A 15864-nucleotide genomic window follows, 5' to 3' on the forward strand; every position below is an offset into this window, starting at 1 on the left:
CATCAGATCATTAGCTTTCTGTTCCCAAGGAACACTTCAGTGCTCTCTGTGTGTGTACACAAACATTTTATTTGGATCCATTTGACATTGTATACTCGGCATGGCACACAGAATGGTCCATTCGGTCACAAAGCTTCGATATCATTGCAGGTTACAGGGCTCTACCAAGACAACATATCTTATATAGATGCTGGAAATGATTCCTGATTCTGTCAACCAAGCAATAGACAGACATAGCCTACTGAATACTTCTCAAGCAGAAGAAATTGTATTAAGATTAAAAATGGGAATGTCCCCCTGAAAGGAAAATATTTATTAATAGATGTTTAACATTTAAACAAAATACAGTAAATGTATCCCTAGCATTTTCTTTGTATCAGTACTGTACTATCAAATAATGGATAGATATTACCTCATCCTGTATCTTATTATTAGACTAAGTATGTTTACCTTTATTCTTGTTGTACTTCATTGCAAAGTTGTTAAAATATAGTTTATTATATTACACTTTCAATTGCAAACATATCAGTACTTTTTATTAAAGGTATACAAGCTCTGTAAGTAAAGTTAGTGAAGTCCAATATGACAGAGAAACCACATTATGCATACAAATAGTCAATAGTCACTTTTAGAGCAGCGAGACACTCTGTACAACATCACATCCAATTTTAAAGTTTTTTCAAATGTATTATTATTTTGTATTTTATTTAACTAGGCAAGTCAGTTAAGAACACATTCTTATTTACAATGAATGACGGCCTATCCCGGCCAAACCGGGACTGACGACGCTGGGCCAATTGTGCGCCGCCCTATATGGGACTCCCAATCACGGCTGGTTGTGATACAGCCCGGGATTGAACCAGGGTCTGTGGTGACACCTCTAGCACTGAGATGCAGTGCCTTAGACCGCTGCACCACTCGGGAGCTAGTATTGCATTGCTCAACAAGGCTGCTCTGACATGTTAATAAAATAAACTGTTTTGACATCCTTAGTAGTAAGACATCCAGCCTAGAATATATTTGCATTGTTGTTGCTCTAAATAGTATTCTATGATTTGTTCTCTTTGCTTTTGACAGTGTCGTTTTTTTTCTTCTGTTAGAATTATTATTTTTTGCACTTTAAGCAAAATGTATGAAAATAGCTTTATACATAACGTTGTTATTACTAAAAGGGCGACCATATAAAACTGAACTTCCTTACTGAATCGTTCAAAGAAGACTGGGATTATAGGTTGCTTTTTATGTGAAAACTTTGCCTGAGATGTCAGTCTTGAGATTTGGCAATGACACACATTACAAACCACCTTCTCTCCTCCCCCTGTGAATTATTGAAGTCTAACCCCATTTTAATTCCCTGATAATATACCATGGAGAATCAGCAGTTTTGGCAAAATTCTATGTCACAAGCCACGAGGTGATTCCCTCCACAAATAAATAAACTGTCAAATTACAGTCCAATTTTTCAATGAATGTTAAAGTAGATTTGTATAGAATTGACAGAAAACTGTTTGACCTGCTTGTCAGTTACCACGCCCCCACATTATACTGTATACATCATGCTACATATGCTTGTCAACATACCATATGAATGGCTTCATAATCTAGTGCAAATAACAGGCAAAGTATCAACACAGACAAAGGCAGACAAATAGGACCTCAGGGCACATCCTGCTGAAAAACTCCCTCCACAGGGTCCCTGCGGTCCAGCGTATAGCTTAAGGAGAGAACTCACGGCACAGTGGAAGCCGTGCATCCAATAGAAATCATCTGTTCATTCTCTGCTTGCCTGCCTTATCAACCTCGCAGCACAGTGGTCAGACTGTGTGTCTGTCTATGCATGGGATGTGTAGGAGTTTTGATCCACGCTCAAGACCACCTGTGAGATCTATGTCCTTCCTATTTCTTGGGTTATGGTCTCGATTCCAGAGGATTACTGCAACAGCTTTGGTACCGCAACCTGTAGGAAGAGAGGGGATGGTGTATGGATATGCATATAAATGTATTACAACTCATTCTATGTCTATCAGCTATTGATCCTTGCCCCATCTTACCTTCTTCAGTTTCTTCATATTGGCACTCCTAATGGAGTCCAGCAGTTGGTCCCTGGAGTTAACACCGGCTTTGTTGGCCTTATCATCCATCTTCCTCTGTGATGCAGGCGTCAGGGAGTTGCGTAGGGAGTCTATGTCCAGCATGGGGGGTGGAGGTGGGGGTGGTCCTCCAGGAGGAGGGGGTGGAGGAGGTCCCCCTCCTGGTCCTCTTTTAGGAGTCAACTTCGGCGAGGGCATTGGTGAGGGATGTGGGGAGGGTTTAGGGGAAGCCTTGGGGGAACCCCGGAGGAATCCTCCAGCAGTTTTGGGGACCTCCAGCGCCCCTTTCTTCTCACCATTGGCCTGGGCCAGCTTCTGCTCCTGTAGGCGCCGCTGTCGCTGCTTGTCCATGTTGCGGCTCAGGATGTTGGTCATGGTCATGCGTGGGCCGGCAAGCTCAAAGCCATAGCCCAGCTTCAGGAGGGTGGTGTTGTCTTTCAATATCTTGGTCATTTCCATTTCTGTCTTGCCCCCACAGATGTGCCTCTGGTTGTGGAAGCGCAGCTCGGTGAGTGTAGTGTTTTTCTGCAAGGCCTGGATCAGGGCCATTATACCCTTGGGGGTGAGAAGGTTCGAGTCCAGGTTGATGCTTGTGATGGACGTGTTGCTGCGCAAGGTGCCAGCGATGGCGTAGGCCACATGGTCGTCAGCACGGCAGTTGGCCAAGGCGAATGTCTTAATGTGGGTGTTTTTATTCAAGGCCTCTGTGAACTGGATGAGTGTTTTAGCCTTGATGACCTCAGAGTTGTTGACGTTGAGCTCGGTCATGGTGGGGTCGTTGCTGCGAACCTGCTCCATGAGGTCATCGAACATGCTGGAGTCCTCGTCTTCTTCCTCCTCTACTTTGGGCTTGTTAGGTGTGCTCTTGTTCGCCACACAGTTCCCACATTGTTCATCACCCTTGATGGATTTTAGTCCTTCATTCAAATATTTTCCCTTTTTCTCTTCTGTTTCCTTATCTGTGATACTCCTGTCTTTCGCTTTCATACTGTCCTTACGTTTTAACACCATGTCTTTCTCATTATCCTTACCATCTTCTTTCACTTTCTCCTTAGGATCTTCCTTCTCCTCTTGCTTCTCACTTCCGCTCTCCTCCTCTTTTGGCGACTTTTGACGCTCAAGTTTCAAGTCAAATTTGTCCTTCTCTTCCACTCTGGATTTCTTATCTTCTGGTTTACTCTCTTCAACGTGACTTTGCTTTTCCACCAACTTTGACACAAGTCCCCTTGTCTTGTTTTCACCTCTTTTCCTACTCTCCTCCTTTCTTTCTTTCTCCTTGATCTCCTCTTTTTCCTTTTTCTCCTGTAACTTGGAGATCATTTCTTTTGTCTTATTACTGGTGCTCAATCTATTGTCTCTTTTCTCCTTAAGCTTGCTATCCTCATTTTTCTCTCTTTCTTTGGCATCCTCTTTCTCTACAATGTCCCTACTCTCCCCTCTCCCGAATCTGTCTCTAGTTGTATCTTTCACGTCAGTGTCGCTACTCTCAACTCTTTTGAAGCTTTCTCTAGGCGTCTCTTTCACATCTTTTTCTTTGCTCTCCTCTCTCCTGTATCTACTGGACAGGCTGGCTCTGTCCTCTTTAGTACAGTCCGGGTCTTTGTTATTTCTCTCCACCATCTTGTTCTCTCGTTCAGTGGAGATACTTGATTGCCTCCTGATCCCTCCTCCTTCCTTCCCCTCCTGACTCAGGCCCATCTTCCTCAGGTACTCTTGTTTCCGGCTCTCCTTCTTGGGTTCTCCCTGCAGGAGAAGAAACATTACATAGGGATGTTTCCACAGTGAAGTGAATCTGAATAGTATACTGTACACATTGACGAGACTTTTAAGAATCCACACAACATTCCAAACAGTAATATACTGAACAAAAATGTAAACGCATCATTAAAGTGTTGGTCCCATGTTTCATGAGCAGAAATAAAATATCCCAAAAATGTTCCATACGCACAAAAAGTGTATTTCTCTAACACTTGGAGAACAAATTTGTTTACATCCCTGTTAGTGAGCATTTCTTCTTTGCCAAGATAATCCATCACCGGACAGGTGTGGCATATCAAGAAGCTGATTAAATAGCATGATCATTACACAGGTGCACCTTCTGCTGGGGCCAATAAAAGGCCACTAAAAATGTGTAGTTTTGTCACACAACACAATGCCACAGATGTCTCAAGTTGAGGGAGAGTGCAATTGGCATGTTGACTGCAGGAATGTCCACCAGAGCTGTTGCCAAATAATTTTATGTTAATTTCTCTACCATAAGCCGCCTCCAACGTCGTTTTAGTGGAATTGGCAGTACATCCAACTGACCTCATAACCGCAGACCACGTGTATGGCGTCGTGTGGGCGAGTGGTTTGCTGATGTCAACCTTGTGAACAGAGTGCCCCATGGTGGCGGTGGGTTATGGTATTGGTAGGCATAAGCTACGGACAATGAATACAATTACATTTTATCAATGGTCTTGAGGCACTGCCCCATGTCGCAAGGATCTGTACACAATTCCTGGAAGCTGAAAATGTCCCAGTTCTTCCATGGCCTGCATACTCACCAGACATGTCACCCATTGAGCATGTTTGGGATGCTCTGGATTGACATGTACGACAGCGGGTTCCTGTTCCTGGCAATATCCAACAACTTTGCACAGCCATTGAAGAGGAATGTGACAACATTCTACAGGCCACAATCAACAGCCTGATCTATGCGAAGGAGATGTCGCATTGCATGAGGCAAATGGTGGTCACTGGTGGACACTGACTGGTTTTTTGATCAACGCCCCTACCTTCACAAGGTATCTGTGACCAACAGATGCATATCTGTATACCCAGTCATGTGAAATCCATAGATTAGGGTCTAATGATTTTATTTCAATTGACCTATTTCCTGCTATGAACTATAACTCAGTACATTTCATAATTGTTGCATGTTGCATTTATATTTTTGTTCAGTAGTTTTCTACAGTATCATTCAATTTTAATCAAGATATTGTGTTTCATGTGTGTTTAATTTGTCAATGTGCCTTGCCTGTTATGGTCATCCCTGCATGGCCACCATTCTATGATGTCAACTAGCAACAGCCCTATTACGATGATTAATCACAGGCCTGTCCTCCAGCTCCAAATCAGTCTGTATCCTTGATTATGTAACCCTGTAACCCTTTGTTTACCAATGATTACACAAAAACATGCATTTGCTCATTCATGTTCTCTAGAAATATTAATATTAAATATTAAAACGAGTTTTGGTAATACCAGTCTAGTTTTATTTCAAGGATATTTATGAAGAATAACATATTGGCTCCCTGAGAGCACAGTATGACATAAACTATGATATAATCCCACAGCATGTAATGTAAACTTGACATTATATACCATGATTTTACAGTGTGCATGGGGGAGCCTTTTTATAGTGCAGAAATACATTTGCAGAGCAGACAAGTGTTTGATTTGTGAGCCTTGCTCCATCTGTTTTGCTGTGCAAGGCTGTGGCCCTGGCAGATGTGTCCTTAAAAGGCGGTAAGGAACAATCAACCAAGGAATTCCATCAGGCCGGGTTTAAGAAGCTCCACAGGGCCCAGGCTCGATCATCTGAAGTGCCCTTTTTTATACACTTCCAACGGCTACCTCATGGCTCGGTTTCCCCCTACCTGGTGGGCCCTATGTCAAAAAGCTGCCAGCTACAAAAACAAAATATATTTGACCTATAAACTAGAAAGCTACTACAATCTGACATCTCTGTATCTTTAAGCATTTCCTCTGTTTACCACAGGAGACTTGAGAGAAAAATGTGAAAGCCTCTGAGGGGTATAGAATAATGTTTTTTCTGGCATTAGAACTAGCAGCAGTGGATCATGATTTATGTGGAGCATGAGCTGCTGGAATCTTTTGCAAGGTCCCGTTGGCAGGGGAATAAATATCAGAAGTATCATCAAAATACCTGTTCAAGAAACACTAACCTAAATTAACTATTAGACATTTGTGAATTGTAATTTGTTTCTCTGGCTTCCAACAGCCAGTCCTATTAACCAAAATGTGTTTTATTATAGTATAACAGTTACGTGAAACGGGTGGAGCTGATGTGAGGGGGTTGAAAGTAGTCTCGATATGAAAGGATGTGATCAACTTCCACCACTAAAGGTTTTGTCAACATCGCTGAGATTAAACAGATTTATCAGTTAAGGGATAAATCACGTAGATTAACATAGGATAAACACCTAAAGTGACAGATCGTGTCAGTAAAGCATCTCAGAAGGCAGACTTTAGACCATCTCAGTCTCACACATAATAAACATGAACTGTGGGGGTTCCACTGACTTGATGTTCAGTTATCATACCTCAATAGACTGTTCCCTTTGGCTGAGCTTCCCTGGACGCTCTCGGCTGTCCAGCTTAGCATCCCGGTCCCGAACAGCGTTAGTGGCAGGCTGTTCTATGACTATTCCCTCGTTGGGATCCAGGTCCGGTATCACCAACACCTCCTTCTCCAGCTCCTCCATCTCCTCAGGGGACAGGTTGGACAGCAGGTTGTCCAGATCAGGGTCCTCGCTCACCTGCCGCCCCGTTCGTGTCAGTCCCCTAACCTTCCTCCTGGACATGGTTACCTCTGGCTGGAGAACACTCAAAGAAAATACCCTCGGAGCAGAACAGATGTAAAGGGTTTGTAGCCTACGAGTTGTATGGTATCTCCTTTAGAATATTGTTCTTTCCTAGTGTAGGAGCCTGCAGAATATTGGCCATGGGCCGAAGGTGGTGTCTCTCTCACTGAGACGCCACCAGAGGCATCAATTTTGGTGCTAAGAGGGAGGACTAGAGACTCGGCTTGCAGTCAGGTACCAGTATGGAGTGTTAGCCTATCATGAAAGTTGGTGTGTGAGGCTGGGACATTCTTTGAAATCCTGTGAAACTGCATGTCCATATTTAGTGTAGGGTACATAGTCCTTTAAAGGCAAAGGGAAGGGCTGAGTTTACCAGAAATGCCAAAGCATAGTATAACACAGAGCTACTTCCTCTTTCATGATTACAGCATTACTTCAAGAGGGTTCGGTGTTCAATCAACACAGACTTCATAAAAACAAACCTGTAAAGTTGAATTTGTATTATAAGATGTGTCCATGCTATTGAGGTGTTTTATTACATAGTTTCACGAGATAACTAATAACGAGCTAATGACTCTACAAAAACACATGAAACATTGTTCCAACACGAAAAGTCTAACACTGTGCTGAAATACTGTACATTCAAAAATCACATTATGAACTAAAAGAAGAGGGATATTTCACTTGGTGGAAAAGTAACAAATTGAGGACATCTACTGGTCAAAATAGTAAACCTCCATCATTATCCTGACCCCCTTCATACATTCAGTGATAGATTGACTTAACATTAGTGGCAACCCGTAATTCAGGGCAGGGGCTGCCCCACCTTTTTATCTTAAAGAAAAACAAATGAAATTGGTTGCCTGTTTGGCATGTTATTTTGGCATTAATACGTGTCACATATCAGTATGCAAACAGTGTAAAAAGATAATAAATAATCATTGACTTAATAAAGCTGCATACAAACATGGTCTCTTTTTTGCTTTCTTGAGTAAGGCAGCTCCAAAATGTCGGTGTTTCAGCCTAGCTGTGCTTTCTATGGTTGTGGGGCAACCATCGGAAAATATGGAGTGTAAGGGTTGGTAATGTTCTCTAGTTGCGCCGTGATTGGCTCAGTGTTCTGTCACTCATGGGGATACTACGTCACCGCCAAATCTAAGGGTAGAGCTCGAAAATTCAAAATTCAAGCCCCTTGGATGCTGCCATAGAGTAAAATTAGAAAGTGCCCATCCAAGAAGGCTCAAGGTCATTGGCCACAGATACAATGACGTAAAATCACGTTATATCTATAGTAGCTTTGATTGAACTGATCATGTCAACATTATACTTTCAAAATCTTAGCTAGCAGTCATCATCATGAATCAAGTGGACAATCTACTGGCAAATCATTTTTAATCCTTGTCATATGAAGAGAAATAACTAACAGAAAATATACATAAAACATATTGGTGCTCATCGGCCATTGGATATTAACATTACACAACAAGTTGGAAATCACAAATTCAACAATGAGTTTGGAAGGAATCAGTGGCTAACTGCAAGCATTGCAAAGCAATCACTAGCCTGCTATTCAGTGGAGTGGGTATGTGGTCTCAAGTCTGGGTTTAAGGGTCTCTTTTCCAAGCTTAAAAGGATAAACATGCAACATTGGCCATGCTGTCAATCCAGCATGACTTCTGCCGCGCTCTAAACAACTGGAAACTCGGAACTAGGAATTCAGAGTTCCAGACAACTGGGAACTCTGGAGAAAAAACGAGATCCGACTGGGAAAATACATTTTGAGCGGTCATCCAACTAGGAATTGTAAGTCGGGAACTCAGATCTCTTTCTAGAGCTCCGACCTGAAGATCACTGAATTCATCATGATTCGACCTTGATTTTTTCCCAAGTTACCAGTTGTCTTGAAAGCACCATAAATCCAGAGAATGCCAGACTTTGATGATAAAATTTGCTCACGAAGGACCGCCGCGCTACCTTCCTGTTCAAGTGAGCACAGCACAAGGTGAGTCCAAAAATGTATTGTATGCTGCTGATGATGTAATATGCCAAATGATGTAATATGCAATATGCCAAGGAGATAGTATTACTTTCTTAGCTACAGTATACTTAAGTTTATGTTGTGTAGTAAGATGTTAGTAGCCCATGTGCCTCACCCTAATAATTTGGTCCCTTTTCCCCCCTCTTAATTTCGCCTACTGTTCTGACTTGGTGGTGCACATGTAGCCTATAGTCTGTTTTAGAGAAATGCAATCATATAATATTTTAAGAGCTTTCAGTGCCTGCTTATATGCCCCCTTTATTTATCCTGCGGTTCTGACTTGGTGTACAGGGAGAATACTGTAAGAACGGCCCATGTTCTGAATTCTGTCGCTGTACATTTCAAAAGTGCTGAACAAATAGTTATATTGACTACGTTCGTCCTAGCTCGCTCATTAATGTCTTAATCAAAATTACAGATTGCCTCTTATCCATCGTCATCCCCTTATGTCATAGTTTGTACATCTCAATTGTCAGACCACATTTGTTTAAGCAAGTCAGCCATGTTTTTTTTTTTTTTACGCAGTAAATGAGGCTGAATGAAGCGTTTCACTGCCAGACAAGATTCAGCTGATACCAATGCTATACCTGGCTAAGGTATCCGGACTGTTGTTGGGACAGCTTTATGGGCTCCTGAGTGGCACAGCGATCTAAGGCACTGCATCTCAGTGCAAGAGGCGACCCTACAGTCACTGGTTCGAATCCAGGCGGAATCACATCCGTGATTAGGAGTCCCATAGGGAGGTGCACAATTGGCCCAGCGTCGTCTGGGTTTGGCTGGGGTAGGGTGTCATTGTAAATAAGAATTTGTTCTTAACTAACTTGCTTAGTTAAATAAAAGGTAAAAAAATATATATATCTTTTTTATTTTTTTAAATGTAGGCCCTAACAGTTTGTGGTCACCGTTATAGTGCAATTAATGTATTGTTGAGCGTTGCCCTACCAGGATTTATATTCTCGCCCCTGCTTTAACATACTTACTTTTCTGCCTTCCAACCAGATTCAGAAACCACCTTGAGGTCCTCATCAACAAAACCTCCTAATAAACTCAAGCTTCACACAATCAAGGTGATGATATCATTGATTCCAGGGCAACATCAAAAAGGTTATTTTTTAACTATGGGTATTTGAAATGCAATTAAAGACAGCTATTACAGCATTTTACATTCTAAAGTTATAATTTATGTTATTAGAAAAAACAGCACTTACAACATCCATTAAACAACCAACAAGTAATATCTGGTAACTGTTCTAGTAGTAACAGATTTGATTTACACGCTGGTAAAAATGTTAAATGTACACAATAAAATAAGTGCATTCATTAAGCAAACCCATCAGCAAACCCAGTAGAAAGAAGTATGTACTGTGCTGTGCATATTACTTTACATGTTGACAATAAATACCAAAGTAATCAAGTAATTCAAATTGTGACATAGTTACAATAGTGTTTATAAATAATAGTATGTCATTGTTATACATTGACACATAAACAGTAGCTGAATAGGGAAAATCACTAGATATTTTGCATAATTGTTCCAACTTTTTCATGCCAAGATTCTCAGTGTGCTTTCAAACAGCTCATGTTTTCAATGTAAAAATGTATCAAGAATCTCAGTGATGGTAAAATAGAATGTCAGAATGTCCAACACATTTGACCTGGATGAGCCATTCACTGGCTGGTAATAGTAAACTGTACAACACATTCCCTACACGTCATGTCCTACTGTGCAGCTCTAACATCACACAAGGGGCACAACTATGTCTCAGAAAGAAATAACCAGAAATATAACCTGTAAAACAAATGCTCAAACCATGTAATGGTACAATGTTTTTAAAAGTTGCGAAAGTATGTTAAAACGATAATTATTTGTTAATATGTAAACCTTCAAACATAAAATATATTTTACAAAATACGTATTGAAATTGTTTATCTTGAATTCACGATGACATAAGGCTCAGATTTGTTATTTAAGTTATTAAATATACATTGACCTGATATATTACAGGAAAAGCATTTACACAGATGCCACTAATAAATAAACTTTCTGACAACTGATTACGAAGACACATTGGGACGTGGCAGAACCTGTATAACTGACTCTCTAATATGAATAGAGTTAATGATATTCTATTTGGAAAAACAAGCTACGCGTGAGAGGGCAAAGAAATCCCCACAGAATATGAACCTGCAGTAAGAGCTGGCTAAAGGGATCCGATAGAGCGAGAGGAGCAATCAACTCTGAGCATTCTGACTTTTATACCACATATGAATCTACTCAGCTCCCACACACAGTGTCATCTGCAGGCAGGTATGACCTCAGTCTGTCCACTACCAGATTAAAGACAAGCCAACATGTGAAAATAGATGTTGACCATTGCTCAAGTCAAACATCTTAAACAGAGAATTAATGTCAAACAAATGTTAGTGTGTGACTTCATAGAATGGGTTACCCTAATTGTGATGGATGGATGTGAGACTGAGTGCATGGATGCAGGATGGTTACCTCACATGGTGTGACATTTTCCAGACTGTCAGTAGGAATCAAGTTCAGTGTCAGGACTGACAGTAAAACCCAACTCAACACATGCTCTGTTCCATTGAAGGATGTAGTAAATAAAGGAAAGTGCCTCTGGTTATCTTTCACTGGACAACCACTAGGAGAGCCGAGTTGTCTCGTGGTCGCCTTCTCTTTCTGACGCAGTCTTTCCTTTGTCTTTCTCCTTTCATATCCCACCATGTACATGTTATCATCCCATCAGTGACTGGGGTGGGGGGTGTACTGGGGTGGGGAGTAAGGAGGGGGTGCTGTAACACACAACAGTAAAAAGGTCAATTATTATTTATAAACTGGGTGGTTCGAGCCCTGAATGCTGATTGGCTGATAGCCGTGGTATATCAGACCATATACCACAAGTATGACAAAACATGTATTTTTACTGCTCTGACTACGTTGGTAAACAGTTTATAATAGCAATAAGGCACCTCAGGGGTTTGTGGTATATGGCCAATAAACCACGGCTAAGGGCTATGTCCTTAGCTGTGGTTGTGTCGTGCCTAAGAAGAGCCCTTAGCCATGGTATATTGGCCATATACCACACCCCCTCAGACCTTATTGGTTAAATAAAATATCTGGCTCTAGATCTTTATGAATACAACCCATATTAATATTAGCCTCATGATTTTGCTTAAACTTCAGACATTGATATTGCATTAGTCTAAAAATCAATCAACCAATCAAACATCATGTCAGTCAGTATTAATAACAAAGTGTGGTTGTCCTCTTACCTCCCTGAGGGTAGCCAGAGTCTGCCATGGGGTACGGGGGGAACGGGCCGGGGTGCATCATGGGGTACGGCTGTGGCATGCCAGGGTACTGATGTGCTATTGGGTAACCAGAGTGTGGATAATCAGGATGTCCCATCACCAGCGGCTTGCCGTAAGCGTCATACATGGGCTCCACGGGGTAGGTGGCCATAGGGATGTGCTGGGCTGAGGTTGAAGCATAAAGGTTGTAGTGAGTTTCCTTATCAGTGAGTCAATATGGAAATACAGTACACTGGGATCTCACTAATTCAATGAATCCCCACCCACATTTTCACTTTTTCTCAAATCCTTTTCACATAACTACGCCTGACATTAGAACTACACACCCCCAACTGCAACTCCACACCCACCTGCAACTCCACTACAACTCCACACCTACCTGCAACTCCACACACACCTGCAACTCCACACCCAACTGCAACTCCACTACAACTCCACACCCAACTGCAACTCCACTGCAACTCCACACCCACCTGCAACTCCACTACAACTCCACACCCACCTGCAACTCCACTACAACTCCACACCCAACTGCAACTCCACTACAACTCCACACACACACCCAACTGCAATTTTAAAATAGACATTTGCCAAAACAGTATACTATATACAGTACTTCATCACATCAACACATTGTGCTAATATCAACCCAACATGTTACCATCATAGTGTGTCCTGTCACGCTGCTGTCGCTGCTGGTAGAGGTAACAGCAGGAGCACATGAAGCAGCTCACCATAGTAGCAATGATAGCCACGAAGAGCAGGATGGACGAAGCCATGCCGGCGATGGTGGTAGGGCTAGGAGAGGGAGGGATGGGAAGACATTTGATTCTTTCTAAAAACACTGAGTTTTAGCAAAAAATGATTTACCTCATTCTAACATTAAGTAGATAAGTGTCAGTGTTCCAACTACCAACTGTCTTCTTCCAGAGTAACTCTGTGAGCCCAAAGTTTCAGGGTTTATGAACAGCTTTCAAGTCCCATCTCTGCCTCAGCTCAGCTATTCACACATCTTCTCAGAGTATCGGATTTGCCTTTTAGATCATAATAAATGAAGGTATATGGACAGTGGGTACCTTATCCTAGTTTCTATGCATTTCTATGGGTTGCTGTGAGTTTATATGGGTTGCTATGAGTTTATATGGGTTGAGGGGAGTAATGTAGAGTTATATTTTGCTAATATAACTAACACGCAACAGCTAAAAAAAAATAACATCTGAACGGAGTGAGTGAGTGAGTGAGTCACACACACACACACACCTGAACTGGAAGAGCATGCAGCGCTTCTGCTCCCTCTCAGTGATCCTTTTGAGGCCATCCAAGCAACAGTAGCGCTTGTGGCAGTTCCCACAACAGAAGGTCATGAGGGGACAGGGGACCCCGTTGTTCCAAGTGCCATTCTTATCCACGTACCACAAGCAGTCATCAATGGCACCCACTGCAGAGACAGACAGACACACTTAGAAGGGTGGGCTTACAGAGGCAATAGAAAGCTGATTACACTCGTCCTGAGACCACTCAGGGGTCTTAATAGATTTACACCAAACAGCCCATTGCTACATCTCACCGAATAACTACTGTGTAATTACACTTGAAAGAAGAGGTTGGAGAATGACACAGTAAAAATGTTCAGAGGTTACAGGCAGCAGGCCACCTGCATAGAGGGCCACCTGCATAGAGGTCCCTCCAAACCCATATTAATAAGTTCCTCCTTCATTAATATAATTTCCTTCTGGCCCAAGGGACTACAGATTCATCTCTTTGAGCCCATGTCATATTAAACCATGTGAATTGAATTAAGTCAATCCACATTTAGTGCAATATACTGTATATATAATGTAATTTATTAAACAGTTAATTGATTGATCAGTTGATTTCATCCAATCAAATTAAAATTAGATGTGTTCCCCTGATCATTTCTGCCAATTATGTGTTGTTGACACCAATGGGTTCTAATATTGTTTGATTTACAGCTTATTTTGTGATTATTGAAAATGAATTATGTGAATTTTATTAAACAGGTAAGTCTACACATAACGTTAGGCCTTTAACAGAATAACAATTGTCTACGTAGGCTAGGGAATATTTGGCTATCGCGCGTTTCATATTTGAGACCACCATATCTTAATAGCAATTCTTAAATACAAAAATCCACATTCATTTAATTAAAAAATCAAAAGGTCGATAATAAATATTAGTAAAACAGGCAGAAAACAAAAAATGCATTAATACTGTCTGGACCATAGAAATAGAATGAATGTATATTATTTCTATGGTTGGACACCCCTTGGAACGTTCAGACATCATCTGGATCCATTTTAGCCCTCGGTGTCGAGTGGATTCGACCGCTACAAATGTATGGATGGATACATTCTTGCAACATGTGTAAAATGTATCAAGAAATATAGCCTAGTGCGGCCTGTTAGAAAAAACCAAGCAGCATTGTCAATACTTACCCTGCCAGGCGGAGAGAAGGACGGTGATCACCGGCAGAGCCATTGCGATAAGGGACATCTTGCCCACTGTAAACATACTATGCAAAATGGTTCAACTGCTGATTTCTCCGGAAATCAATGGCAGATTTAACAGCTATTTCGCTCCATACGCCGCTGTAAATAATAATCTCTATAATAATGCTCTAGTTACGGAATTATATGACAGTCGGGAATGAGGTTAATGATCAACAAAATCTGGGAAGAATAACATCGCATGTGACGCTGTTCACCCAGTGAGACCCAATGGGATTATTCCTTAGCGCCACCCTGGTCTCCGGTGGAAGGAATACATTGCACATTATTCCATTTTACAGTTTTTAAAGATAACAGACAGAATAACATCCTACAGTACACAGGATGAGAAGCTTCCTGTTGCGTTTAGTGACAGCTGAGCTGACTGTTATTTTCAGTCTGTACCCTGTATAAAAATGCGTAAATTACCCCAATCCAGTAGTTTACAAAACAGCATGTGTATTTCCAATACAATGGTTGTTCTACATTTCCTATTAATTTATATAATTACTCGTGTATTTTTCAAGTGATTCAGTTTTTGCATTTTTCTACTTTTCAAAATATGAATAGAAGTTGCAATCATAAAAAAAAAAAAAAGGAAATAAAAGTCCTGCATTTGCCATTCTCTTGCACAAAAACCCAATTTACAAGCAGGGTAATCTAAGAACCGCTAAACATTTGACTTATGTAATGCATGGCAGCTTTATGTACTTTTAATTTACATTTGAGAAGAGGCACTGTGTGACTGCCAACACTTATGAAAGCACATCAATGAGTGTTTCTTGTAAAAGAAACACTCACCAAATTCTTCCTGAAAGAGATTGCAATGAAGTGTCAAATGAGTCAAGGCCCTAAAGGACATGTCAACCAAACTAACATAAATCCAGTGGTGTCAAGTACTTAAGTAGTACTTTAAAGTAGTTTTACTTAAGTAGTTTTTTGGGGGTATCTGTACTTTACTATTTATATTTTTTGACCATTTTTACTCCACAACATTCCTAAAGAAAAGAGCGTAATTTTTACTCCATACATTTTACCTGACACCCAAAAGTACTTAGCAGGACAGGAAAATTGTCCAATTCACGCACTTATCAAGACAATACATCGTCATCCCTTTTGCCTATGGTCTGGCGGACTCACTAAACACAAATGCATCTTTTGTAAATGATGTCTGAGAGTTGGAGTAAACTCAGCAAAAAAAGAAAAGTTCCTGTTTCAGGACCCTGTCTTTCAAAGATCATTTGTGAAAATCCAAATAACTTCACAGATCTTCATTGTAAAGTTTTTAAACACTGTTTCCCATGCTGGTTCAATGA

General features: G+C 41.1%; 2 protein-coding genes across 2 annotated transcripts; both read right to left on the minus strand.

Annotated features, from left to right (window-relative positions):
• Positions 1-825: 825 nt before the first annotated feature.
• lmod1b (leiomodin 1b (smooth muscle)) lies at positions 826-6970 on the minus strand. The gene is made up of 3 exons (XM_039007408.1): positions 6419-6970; positions 2052-3833; positions 826-1957 (listed from the first exon to the last, which is right to left on the minus strand). The coding sequence occupies exons 1-3, from the start codon at positions 6677-6679 to the stop codon at positions 1931-1933; spliced, it is 2070 nt and encodes a 689-aa protein (XP_038863336.1). The 5' UTR covers positions 6680-6970; the 3' UTR covers positions 826-1930.
• A 2770-nt stretch (positions 6971-9740) lies between these two features.
• On the minus strand, positions 9741-14764 carry LOC120024363 (protein shisa-4-like). Its single transcript, XM_038968591.1, has 5 exons — positions 14498-14764; positions 13302-13479; positions 12703-12839; positions 12003-12206; positions 9741-11522 (listed from the first exon to the last, which is right to left on the minus strand). The coding sequence occupies exons 1-5, from the start codon at positions 14571-14573 to the stop codon at positions 11473-11475; spliced, it is 645 nt and encodes a 214-aa protein (XP_038824519.1). The 5' UTR covers positions 14574-14764; the 3' UTR covers positions 9741-11472.
• Between the last annotated feature and the right edge of the window lie 1100 nt (positions 14765-15864).

The sequence above is a fragment of the Salvelinus namaycush genome, chromosome 2 (genome assembly GCF_016432855.1).
Source record: "Salvelinus namaycush isolate Seneca chromosome 2, SaNama_1.0, whole genome shotgun sequence".
In the NCBI taxonomy this organism is placed as follows: Eukaryota; Metazoa; Chordata; class Actinopteri; order Salmoniformes; family Salmonidae; genus Salvelinus; species Salvelinus namaycush.